The sequence below is a fragment of the Dendrobium catenatum genome, unplaced genomic scaffold (genome assembly GCF_001605985.2).
Source record: "Dendrobium catenatum unplaced genomic scaffold, ASM160598v2 fragScaff_scaffold_1520, whole genome shotgun sequence".
In the NCBI taxonomy this organism is placed as follows: domain Eukaryota; kingdom Viridiplantae; phylum Streptophyta; class Magnoliopsida; order Asparagales; family Orchidaceae; genus Dendrobium; species Dendrobium catenatum.
This window is the reverse complement of record NW_021319982.1, coordinates 1,508,727-1,521,775: the sequence shown is the minus strand read 5'-3', so window position 1 is coordinate 1,521,775 and position 13,049 is coordinate 1,508,727. Positions and strand designations below refer to the sequence as shown.

Genomic DNA, 13,049 nt, shown 5'->3' with positions numbered 1-13,049 from the left:
CTTATTGAGAGGTACCGACCAGTACTGCTATGTACCACTCATGTTGATTCAGATTTTTTTAAAAAAATGTTGATTCAGATGTATGAAATCTGATTAAAAATACATAATTATTTAGTATTGCTTATTGATAAGTATCGACCAGTACCGAGCGATACCGAGCATTAGTACCAAGCGGTATCAAGCATTGGTATTAAGAATTCATTGGTATCAATATTGAATATCATTAAGGGAATAATTATGCTTGGTATCGCGATGTACCAATCATATTTATTCATATGTAAGAAATATGATTAAGAAATACATAGTTATTTAGTATTGCTTATTGAGAGGTACCGACCAGTATCGAGCGGTATAGAGCAGTACCAAGCATTGGTATCGAGCATGGTACTGAGAGTTCATCGATATCAACATTAAATATCATTAAGGGAAAAATTATGTATGGTACCACTGTGTACCTGTCATATTGATTAAAATGTAAGAAATTAGATTATGAAATACATAGTTATTTAGTATTGCTTATTGAGAGGTATCGACTAGTACTGAGCAATTTGTTAGATTGTACTATGTTGTGGTTTTGAGCATTGACTCAGTTTGTTAGATTGCACTAAGTTAGCATTAACACTGCTCATTAGATTGTACTATGTTGTGTTTGTTAGCATTGACTTTATATCCTTTATTTGTCAGCATTGAATCTATTCACTTACTAATATTGAAATCTCAGGGTTTTTTTTAACATAGAGAATTTTGAGAACAGATAATACATTGCTTCATTGATAGACGAACATGTAGTACTACGAGAAAGGAACAACAACACAAATCTGCTACAGAGAACATACATATCATAACAAACATAAAACATACAGCTAGGAATATACCGCATCATTATAATTATGATTCAACATAAACTAAATATTACAAGCGCGAACAAACTACATAAAGGCATTATCACTCACTACTCTACCTTATTCAATCGATGCTAATGTGCTTGAATTTGATTTTGCATTCGACAACATTTAAAATGAAACTCAAACTCTCGCTGCAGGTCTATCCAATCTTTTGCATCAAAATAATATGTTGCACCTCCACCTAATATCTCCTTCATCTGATTTCCATAAAAGTCTAGAATAAATTCTTCCTCCCATGACAATTAAGGATAATAAAGAATAATGTCGTCCATGTCGTCCACTAACCTTTCGAAATCTTCTAAAGAAGCACCTTCATGTCGTAGATGATGGTAACACATTTGGAAGACGCGAAAATCCACGACATGACCATCATATGCGTAGAATATCATCTCTAAATATATCCAACCTAAACTGTTTAAGAAATTACCTATCTTGTAATCATCGATCTCATACCATCTTTGTGCAAATTTAAAAGTAAACAATCGAGATTTTCAGCCTAGTCAAGCGTAGAACGTCTAAAAATATCATTTTTCCCTCGCCTTCGTCTCTAAAGAACTATCCAAAAATCCTCTCATATATTGTTGCAATCATCTGGTTCCATTAAGCATTAAATCTTTCACAGGAAGGTCTCTAATCATCTCCAAACTTGGCCAAAACATTATAAACCAAATGATATATAATCTCAAACCTCAAATATTACATAAAATTTACCTGACTCAACTTGTTCCAATAAGCCTTTTTCACTGCCTCCAAATGCATCTCTTATATAGAGGATGTTTATACTACAATACATTTACACTAAAATAAAATAAAATTTAATGCTCCTAATGATCAACTACTCTGAAATTTAAATTCAAAACTAAAACGAAATAATGCGGTGACTAGCAAAAAGTTACTTATTATTTCAGTGTAAGTTGTCTGATCAACGGGTGATTTACACTTTGATCACGCGACTTACACTTAAATCAAATTTATTTTAAAAAAAATTAATTAAGTGTAAGTTATTAGGGCTCGATCGGGCGTTTTCCGTCGTAGATTCCAAGCCGCATTTCTAAAGCAGCGGGAATGGTATCTGTTCTGCAGTAAGCACTTCCATTTGAGCATCATTACCTCTGGATCGGGTCCAGATTGATCTTCTTCCCCAAGATCCACGGTAACTCTTGATCTTCCTGTAGCCAAATCGGCATATGGATCGCTCAATCGATCTCCATTTGTCCCCTGGAAATGGAAAGCCTTTGACTGTCATCCTGTCAACGATCTTAAAAACCAGTGGATGGGAATGCTTAAACCTTTTATACAAATTTTAAATATTGAATCCCCTTTAATTACTACGCAACTACCTGAAACTGGTAAGATTTTACCTTGTAGGGTTTCTTAATTGCAATTGCCAACCCTACTAGTGTTTCCCCATTTCTCCACCATGGAGGTGCACCTGAAAGAGCTTTTCACCAGATTCCAGGAACAATTTAGCTCTGGTCCCAGCCTTGGCCCGACTTCTGGAACTTGTCTCCTCAAGGTTGAGGGGATTCCCACAGCTTTCATCAAATCCCTCTTTCGGGCCTCCGCTGCACTCTACCGCACTGAGCCATGGAAGCGAATTCGACCCTGCCACCTCTTTGGTGTTCGGATTGGCAAAGAGTTTGATTGGCCTGGCAAGAAACAACCTTTCCCTTGTGCCCAATTCATCGGCGGGGATGGTGGTGATCTTGGCTTTCACATGTTCAAATCTGACCTTGATGCTCAAAAGATGTCAGGGTTGTCGGAAACCAGTGTGCCTACCGATGTTGAGCTTCTACGGGTTATGTTCTTGCCTGAATCCCTATTGCTTCCTTCTACGAAGAGAATGATTAGATCCTTATCTTTGGAAGTAGAAACTGGTGATAAGTTTCCAATTATAGATGTTGCTCGTCGTACTTCGACTGGCAATCGTTTCAGGAACCCTACGGCCGAGGAGCTTCGATATGTCTTTGCTTTCATGAAAGCGATCACCCTTTTGCACCCATTTCTGCAATTTGCTGACAATGCATTGTCAGGAAAGCGAAGAGTGATCAAATTTGAGCCTTTTATCGAGACTGTGGATGTTCAGTGGCCTCCTGAACTTCCAAGAGCTGGGGAATTAGTTGCAGTCACTATTTCTCATCCGCCTGGCCAGGTCTATCAGGAGAAGAAGCTGAATTCACAAAATTCAATGCAAGCAGCAAAACATGTAGAGGAAGAGGAGGAGATTCCCCAATAAGTAAACAAGTTTATCCTGATTTATTTCTTTATGTATTTTGTTGGCCTGGCAATGTTAAGTGTTATTTCTTCTTGGAGTTGTTATGAGTAATCAGGAAAATTTATTTGCAAATCATGAATTTATGTACACTTTTCTCCATTATATATGTACTAGAATGGGCACCATGAAATGCTTTTTTTTCTTCTTGTGGAGGAAAAAAAGCTAATAACTTGGGTATGCTTTTCCTGCGTCTTTATAAGCTGCTGTGCAAGGTAAATTAGCGGTTTGTTGATGATGTTCTTTAGTGTAATGTACTCATTTTCTGATTTAATTACTTTGCTGCTGATGATGGAAGTATAGCAAATAGTGCAACATATATAAAGATATACATGTTTTAGAGAGGAAGTTGAATGCAATATATACAAAAAATTTGTTTCTGATTTAACTCTTCTTTGTTCCCATTCTACATTGCCTTCTTCCTAAGACTACCTACATTAGTTGGATATCAGAGCCCGGAGATCGTGAAGGATGGTGGACTGCAGCGTGCGGTTGGCGACGATGGTCATAACCTTGACGCTTTGTGGGCAGCACATTTGGTTTTGATCCAACAATTTGACAAACTAGCTTCAGAATCTTTCGGTTCTTTGTCGAGATTCGCAGGAAACTTCAAATCATCACGACCGGAATGCAATTGCAACCTCCTACTCCAGCGACATAGCTGACATCCACATATGCAGTAAGACGAGGTCATGACTCTGATCGTGATATGAGAAGAGCCCCAATGGCAATTCCAGAAGTGAGAAGTCACATATTATGATGAAGAAGCTAAAAATTACAATAGGTTTGAATTGACCGATTTCGATGATGAAGATGCTCTAAAAGATCACTTCAGGCAGCAACGTCATATGACAAATAATCGGAATCACCACCAGTTCTGTGTGAAGTTAGACATACCATTCTTCAATGGCAAACTATTCATCAAGGCTACATGCACTGGGAGAAGACTTTGGATGGATGTTAAAAAATGTCACACTTATAGCTGCGAGAAGACTTTGGATGCCCTTAACATAGCTTGTTTATTTTTTTGCAACATAATTTGCCTCCACGGTATTTCATAAAGTCTCACTTCTGATCGGGACGTAAAATTCATTAGTCATTTTTGGGAGAAATAATGGTTCTGATCGGGACGTAAAATTCATTAGTCATTTTTTAGAGAAATAATGGAAGCGTATGCACACAGAATCCACTGCCAAATTATCAAACTGAAGTTGTAAATAGAACTATTGGCTAGATGTTGCGTTGCCTTGTCCAATGCAATCCCAAACAGTGGGATGAGACTTTGGGCCAAGCTGAATTCACATACAACCCAATGTCAAATCGATCCACATGTCGCTACCCCTTCAATATAGTTTACCCAAAAAATGCCTAACCACATAATTGACCTCATTGTTTTACCGAAATCCACGAGTGAAGCTGTAGCTACCTTGTTGACACAGTTCACATTTGTAGAAACTTGCTTGAGAGGAAGAAGCACTTCCTCTTTGATCTTGAGAGAGGAGGAGAGAGAGAGGGAAGTGACAAAACTTAGATTTTGTATTTCTTAGTCATACTCTATTACAACCTAAAGCCCCTATTTTATAGACTCAAAATAGTAACGCCAAAAACTATACTAATGGCTATACAAGCCATACAAGAAACAACCTAAATCTATGACCAATATCTAACAACATTCCTGCTTCAAGATGTCAAGGCTAAATCAATGGCTTCCAATGACATTTACAAGCAGCATGCAAAAATAAATCACCATTAAAAAAGCTTCAATGCAGGAGGTTTATTTATGCTTTGACCATGTAAGGAACATTTCCTGCCCAGGATGTTTCAATCTAATAACTTGAACATACCAAAAAAGTATTTTGTTCTTATTTTTTGTGGTTAGAGAGTACTGCATTGAAGAGTTATATTCATCATGCAGGCCTTGTTCGTAGCATTATGGCATTTTTAAAGCTTTATAATAAATCATATTGCAGCAGGTGAACTGGTAAGGTAATCAAAATAATAGAAATTTAAGCTTTCATTCCCTTTTCTTAGTAACACTCTCTGCATAAACTCCTAAATCCTCTTGAATCTGAAACTCTCCCAACCTGAAAAGCATGTTTAAGTTATAATGGGGAGAGAGGATCACAGAGTTGACCATTGGTGGTTGGGATAAACTTGCTGATGAGGAAAATGATGAAAAGTGGGTACTGAATGGTGAAGAAGGGTAATTTATAAATAGGGCCCTTTCCGTCGCATTTTCAACAAACAAGGCCCTTTTCGGCGGATTATCCGTCGGTCAAGTCATCGGAGGAAAATGGGTCGGTACAAATTCATCGAGTTTAAGTAAGCCGGCGCAATTTTCGTTGGTAACTCTGCCGATGAAAACCGGTGGAATTTTTACCGAAAATTTATATTTTCCGGCTAAAATCCGGCGGAATATACACCGGTATTCGTACAGCGGAAATTACGCCGAAAATTTACCATCGTATATTCCGCCAATTCTGCGGTCGTATTTTCCGGCGTATTTTTATTTGTCGGAAACTCCGATACTAATGACATATTTTCCTGTAGTGTTAATGGAGGATCTCTCTTGTTATAAGAGTGATGCTCAAAGGTTTTCTGCTTCTTTTAATGATTATGTTAGCCTACTCTCCAGTATTTCCCAGTTCAGTTCACTTAGAGTTTTTCTTAAGCATGTTGTTCCTTTTAACTTCTTTTTTGAAGCATAATGAAGTGTATAAGGACTATTTTATTTGTAGTAGGGGATCCAAAAGCTACACTGATGGTCTACAATCTCCTCTTTTCTTGTTTACCTATTATCTTGTTCTAATCCTCATTAATGCCATTTTGTATTGGATATTACTTCCTATGGTTTAATGGAGCAATGCCCTCTCTTTTCTTCTTGAAAGCTGCAATTTTTATCTTTGATTGTGCATGGGTAGGAGTAGGACTAATGCTCTGATATGTTGTAAAATATAGTTTATTTTTTAGAGGATTATTTTGATTTTTAAGCCTTTTTATTTTGGGTAGACTTACATTTCTATACATTTCACCCTATGGTTTATGCTCTTTTATGGAACGCAATTCTTACTGTTTAGGTGACATTATTTTGATCAATTTATTACGTGCAGAGTCGGAGGAGAAGAATTATCCGGATTTGCTGCGTATTTGCTATGTAAATGTAAATGCTCAACAAATACTCAGTTGATAAGTATGTGCTGATTTGTTACGTATTTGCTGAGTATTTATAAATACGCAATAAATATTCAGTAAATACGCAACAATCCGGACGATTCTTCCCGTCCGAACTCCGCACAAAATAATTGCTCCACTTTTCCCAAAAAAAATAAAAAGTTTTGCATGTATTTAAGATTAAATATTTTTATAAAAAATATAATATTTTATGTATTGATAATCTTATACTATGATGCATGTCATACTTTACTATTTTATTATTATACTTGCGATTGATAATTAAAATTACTCTCATATATCTTATCAACTGACAACATTGACATTCTACTTGCGATATGACACATGAATGTTCCATGGTTGATGTGCAACAACATCTTTTTATCTTTTTTTTTTTTTTTTGGAAATTTTGTGGCCAAAGCCCATATATTACAATTGAAGAGATTACAAGTAAAGGTGAAGTTGAGTACAAGTAAAGGTGAAGTTGAGTACAAGTAAAGACCTTCATAAGTACAAGTAAAGGTGAAGTTGAGTACAAGTAAAGGTGAAGTTGAGTACAAGTAAAGGTGAAGTTGAGTACAAGTAAAGACCTTCATAAGCAAAAACAAATACTTATGAAGGTCAAATATAAGAAAACCACAACTATACCAACCAAACCAACCAAAAATACACAAAAAGAGCTAACAAACAAAGCAGCATACCAAGCACCAAAACTGCCCATTAGCAGTTATGCGCTAGGAACAAAAAAATCAGATTCCCTCAGAAAGCAATCCAGTAGCAGCTGAAGAGTGAAATAGCAAATCCAACCATAAGATGAGTTGGAACCGGAGTAGAACATCACAGGCACGCCAGGGAAACCTGAGAGAGGAAAAAGCAATGGCAAAGAAATAGCATAATAAATAGAACCGAAGTTCTCAAAAAAGGCTCCCATACGAAATAACCAGGACTCAGGCAAAAAACTCCTGGTTGCCCGAAGACCATCCAAGGGGGTGCAGTCAAAGAACATAACGTGGAGCTTCATCATTGTCCTGGTTATAAAACCAATCCCGGCCAAAAATAGCCCAAGCAGTAAAGAGCAACCATCCAAATCAGATATTCCTCTAAATTTCTCCCCCAGAGAAAAAACACCGGCAACAATTCCATCAGCAATATACATCATCTGCCCTCCCATAAAAACACCCAGGCGCTAAGAGGTAGAGAAGCAGTGTGGAAACGCAATCTGCAATTCATCAAAATGTTTCCAAAACTTGGCCTTGGCAAGTATAGCATTAGAAATTTTCCTGATAGAGCTAGTGGCAGAAATATTAGCGTTGTTGTAACGTCTAGCATTACGATCCCTCCACAAATAGTAGACAGTGCAACAAGTAACAAAGTAGCAAAAATCCTTCCCCTCATTCTTAAGTAAGTGATTCCCCTCTAAGAATTCAAAACACTTGCAGCAGAGACGGTCTAAGAAGGAAGCTTTGTAGCAAAGGGAGGAGGGTAGAAATAACAGTAAACATGTAGTCGCATTGAAAGAAACAATGAGCAGTGGTTTCCATCTCAAAACAATAAAAATGGCAAATCGAATGAATCAGGATGTTCCTTTTGGCAAGATTATCAACAGTTTTTAAACCACCGAGAAGAGCCATCCAAACATAAGAAGAATGTCTTAGAGCATATCTTCGGTGCCAAACAAAGTTAGCCCAGACAACCTTCTCAAAATCAGCATAAAAATGCATATAAAAGGTCTTAAAACAGGGTTTTTTAGGATGGGCCCAAACAATACACGATTCATAATTAATAAAAATCTGAGTAGCAGCAATACATGTTTGTGTAGAAAGATCCAACACATTTGGAAGAACCCAAGAGCCATCAGATATAAACATCTCAACTTTGTTATCCAAAATGGGGTTGTATTGAATCAGGTCTTCAAGAGCATAGCCACCACACCAAGGGTCCCAAAACATAGATAAGTTACTAGTTACAGTCACCTACAACCTAATACTCTCTTTGATCTTCAAAACAAGTCCACCTAAAAACTTCCATAATTTAGAGGACTTGGGATTATTAGGCTTCCAAGGAGAAGTATAATACGATCTAAACCAAGAAGCCACCAAAGAGTCTTGATTATAAAATCTCCACAGAAAAGTGAGACCAAAAGAAAACTGCATGGACTCAATGGAAGGCAAACCCAAACCCCCATTACATTTAGGAAGACAAGTATTTCTCCAAGCAATCAAGTGTAATTTTTTCCCAGTCTTTGAACCATGGAAGAGAAACTTAGAGGAAAGCTTATCAAAAAATTTGCAAATATTCTTAGGTAAAATAGCCCCTCTGATCCAATAAGCCAATGTGTTGAAAAAAGTGAACTTGAGAAACTGAACTCTACCTGCAAAAGACAAAAATTTTACTTTCCAACCATCAAGTAGAGTATAAAGCCTACTTGGAAGTAAGAAGTTTTAAGCTTTTTGGTGGAGATAGGGATACCAAGGTAAGTAAGCACAGTTTCAGAATAAGAAAAGCCAAGGAAGGTTGTAATATCCTGGTCTTGAGGGGTATTAAGAGAAAACATGATAGAACACTTAGCATTATTGACTCTCAAACCCGAGCAATCAGCAAAAGAGGTTAGAGTAGTCATAAGAGTTTCATCATTAGGAAAAGAGGATTTCCCAAACACCAAAATGTCATCCGCGTACAGGAGATGGTTAACTTGCAGTGCTTGAGAACAAATACCAGAAAAAATATTAGCATCCAGATCACAAGAAAAAGCATCCATGACCACATCAAAAAGGAGAGGAGAGAGAGGGCATCCTTGCCTTAGGCCAGAGGAGGAAAGAAAGAATCCCTCTAAGGCCCCATTAATACACACAGAAAAATATACATCCTCAATACACCCTTTGATCCAACTCACAAAAAGAGGAGGAAAGCCCTTTTGCAAAAGTCTGGAAAGTAGAAAATCACGAGAAACCGTATCAAAAGCTTTTTTGATATCAAGCTTAGCACAGAAATATTTCCCTCTAACATTGGAATTGAAATCTTTAAGTATTTCAGTGGCAAGCACAACATTATCCGTAGAGATCCTTTGCTTAATAAAACCAGCTTGGCTAGGGTGTATAATGGAAGGCATAACCTCCTTCATCCTATTAGCAATTATTTTGACTATGATCTTATAAAATACATTGCAAAGGGAAATAGGACGATAATCAGAAATGAAAGAGGCATGAGAACCCTTCGGAATCAAAGCAATAGCAGTGGCTTTAGCACATTTAGGTAAAATTCCAGTAATAAAGAAATACTTGATAGCTCTGCAAACAAAACCACCAATCACATTCCAAGAGGCTTTGTAGAACTCAAAGGTAAAACCGTCAGGGCCCGAGGCTTTAGAAGTTGAACCAGCAAAAACAACATCCCTAATCTCCAAATCAGAAATAGGCTCAACCAGCGGAGAGATGAGGAGGGGAGGGATAGTCAAACCAGCAGGGATAAGGTAGGAGGTGGCATTGATAGGTTTAGGAGTATTATAGAGTGATTGGAAATAATGTACAGCAATTTTAGCAATATCCTCATGCTTAGTAAAGATACCATCCTCAGTATGAAGCTCATTAAGCCGGCCATAAGCTTTCCTATAATTAATTCTAGCATAAAGAAAACCAAGGTCATCTTCCCCCTTGGATAACCAATTGACCTTAGCACGTTGAATGGTCCAAGAACTCCAAGCCTTTTGAAGGGAGGCAAGAGAGGAGTTAATGTTCTTAAGAGTAAAATTTAAATTAAGGTCAAGAGGGCTCTCCTGAATCTGAGCAAAGCATTGGCTTTGTAAAAGTTGAAGCTCATGAATTCTGTTAAAGAGAAAAGTAGAATCCGACCACTTCTTCCCCTTAATATGATCTTTAAGCTCATGAAGTTTGGAGAAGAGGGAGAAATAGGATTACCAACATTCCTTCCAGCAAAGACTGAGATTAGCCCATCCCAAAAGCCTTCCATATGCAGTAAATAGTTTTTAAACAAAAACAGGGCATAAGGTTTAGAAGCAATCCCTGGCAGAACCACCAAAGGAGAATGATCAGAAACTGAAGGGGGTTCTATTTTGTAAAAAGAAGTGGGGAAAAAATCCAGCCAAGTCGAGTTGACAAAGGCCCTATCCAGTGGGGATTTCAAAGATTGTGAGCTTTGTTGGACATCCACTTGTTGTGGATGATCTTACTGCTCGAAAAACTCGCTTAATGTATGCTAGAGTCTGTGTTCTGGTTTCCAGCAATTCCTCTTTCCCTGATGAAATTCCGATCTCTCTGGACGGGGATGATGTTAACCTAAAGGTTCTTTACGACTGGAAGCCTTCTCCTTGTACTGGTTGTGGCTCTATTGTCCATCCTTCTTCTCTATGTCACATTAACCCTCAGCCAAAGCCTATTGCTCCCCCGCCCCGTGGTAGGAGTTCTTCTCAGCCTCAACAATCTACCCCCCGACAACCTCCACCAAAACCTCCTCTTCCCTCCTCCACTCTCCAGTTTATACCGCCTTCTATTGTTACGGATCGTCCAACCTCCCTGCTACTAATCCTACTCCTCCTAAACTTTTGTCAGATAAGTCTCTTCCGATTGAAAAGCTTGATTCTTTACAACCCACTGCTTCTCAGCCTAACAATTCAGCTCAGGTTTTGGTTCCTATCCCTAACCTTAACTCTCCGACTGAGGATATCTCCTCTACTGACCATCAGCATATTGACACCATTGCCCATTCTCCCAATTCTAAATCTGATTGCCCTTCTTTTCATGAACAACAACCTACCTGCAGTATCTCTTTACCTGCTAACCCTCCAAATATTTCTCCAAACCGTTTTGCTGCTCTGCAGGCTGAAGAAGATCCTCCTGATGATGAAGCCTCTTCTTCTTCTACCCCTCCTAAAGATCCTAATATCCCTCCCGTCAAACCCAAAGGTTCAAAAGGTAACAAGGGTAAAGGAGCTCATAACACGCGCTCATCCAATTCTAAATCAAAATGACCTTATGCCCAATTGGCTGCTGGAACGTTAGGGGCTTTAACTCCCCTGATAGAGTTCTAGCTTGTAAAAAACTTGTCTCCTCTTATCATTTGGACATGTTGTGCATTTTGGAAGCAAAGGTTCCTTTGGATTCCATGTCTGATGATTAGTTTGTTAATAACCACAAGGTGTTTGTGAATGAAGCTAGTTGTAACAACTTTGATTGCTCGAGCCCTGGCAGAATTTGGTTAAAATGGAATCCCTCTTTGGTTTCCTTTACCCCTATTATAATCTCTCCTCAGCTCATCCATGGAACTTTATGTGTTGGTTCTCTTTCTCCTTTGTTATTTTCTGCTGTCTATGCCTCCAACCATCCTACGGAAAGAGTTTCTTTGTGGCATCAACTTCTTTAATTAGCCACTTCCATCACTGCTCCCTGGATTATTGTGGGAGATTTTAATTGCTGTCGATCTCAGGAGGAAAAAGCTGGGGACAGGGCTCTCCATCATAGCCGTTTTGAAGAGATGAATAGCTGGATTTTTAACTCTGGTGTTTTGGAGCTTTCCTCGACTGGCCTATACTACACATGGTTTAATCAAAGATCTGATGACCCTATCCATCTTTTTATCATTGAAGAACATACATCGAACCAATTTAACATATAAACTTGAAACAGTACTCTCTATGCAATATGCTTGGCTTTTATAATGATCCCTTTACTTCTCTTGGAATGAGGGTTAGATGCCTCAGCGTGTTTACAAGCTTCATTTTTCTCACTCACTTGCCCATTTTAAGTCGTCGCTCCGCCGCCGCACAAGATGTCATTGATCTTATCGCCGGCGAGGTCAATTCTTAGCCGCCCTGGCCCTGCGACCACCGCTGTACGTAGCTATCATCCTCGAAACGCGACGGTGAGAAAATCATTCTCGTAAGCTGTCGAGATCTGCTCCACATCTATCATCGCCGACAATCGGAACTTCTCATAAACTCCCTCTCCTATCTCCGTCGTCGCCACCCTCAACTCAATGCCGTATAAACCCATCATTTAATCAAAAATACACTATCCAAACAAATCTTTTTGATCTATCATATCTACATGAATCTATTGTAACTCTATTCATAGGCATCTCCTAACGTTTTGTACCACCATATATTTGGTATGGACAACTTTAGACTACTATAGAGATGGAGAGTACTTATGGGAACATTTTAAGTTTCGTTTGAAATAACTTTTTTTATTACTTTCTAATATAGAATTATCAGTTCAAAAAATTTCTGCTAAAAATTTACTTTTAAAAGTAATAAAAAAATAGTTCCAAACAAAACCATAATTTCAAATGCTTCTAAATAATTATCCCAAATATAAATAAGCTACATATAAGATTGCTTTCAACACATCCCCTAAACCATCACAATCTCAAACAAGAAAATTCATATGAAAATTCTTTTGAGCTACAGCTTTATTTATTTTTTATTCTTGCAAGCTAAGCTTTACTTGTTTTTTTATTAGGATGATTTACATGTATGCCATTGAATTCTATAAATATTTATATTTATTTACAAAATATCTTAATTTTTAAATAATATTAAAATATCACTGATATTAATTCATATAAAATATATTAGTTAGACATTACAAGCATCATATAAATAAAAAAAATTATAAATTTATTTTTAAAATTTCAAGTTCAAATGAGCTGTGTAACATATATTTTATTAACTTTTTTAGAATAATTAT

At 37.6% G+C, this 13,049-nt stretch overlaps 1 protein-coding gene across 1 annotated transcript; it reads left to right on the top strand.

The window, feature by feature from the left end:
• The first annotated feature begins 1,917 nt into the window (after positions 1 to 1,917).
• Positions 1,918 to 3,357, top strand: LOC110093629. The gene is made up of 2 exons (XM_020818570.2): positions 1,918 to 2,058; positions 2,274 to 3,357. Exon 2 carries the CDS (start codon positions 2,326 to 2,328, stop codon positions 3,139 to 3,141), a length of 816 nt encoding a protein of 271 aa, XP_020674229.1. The 5' UTR covers positions 1,918 to 2,058; positions 2,274 to 2,325; the 3' UTR covers positions 3,142 to 3,357.
• Positions 3,358 to 13,049: the final 9,692 nt, after the last annotated feature.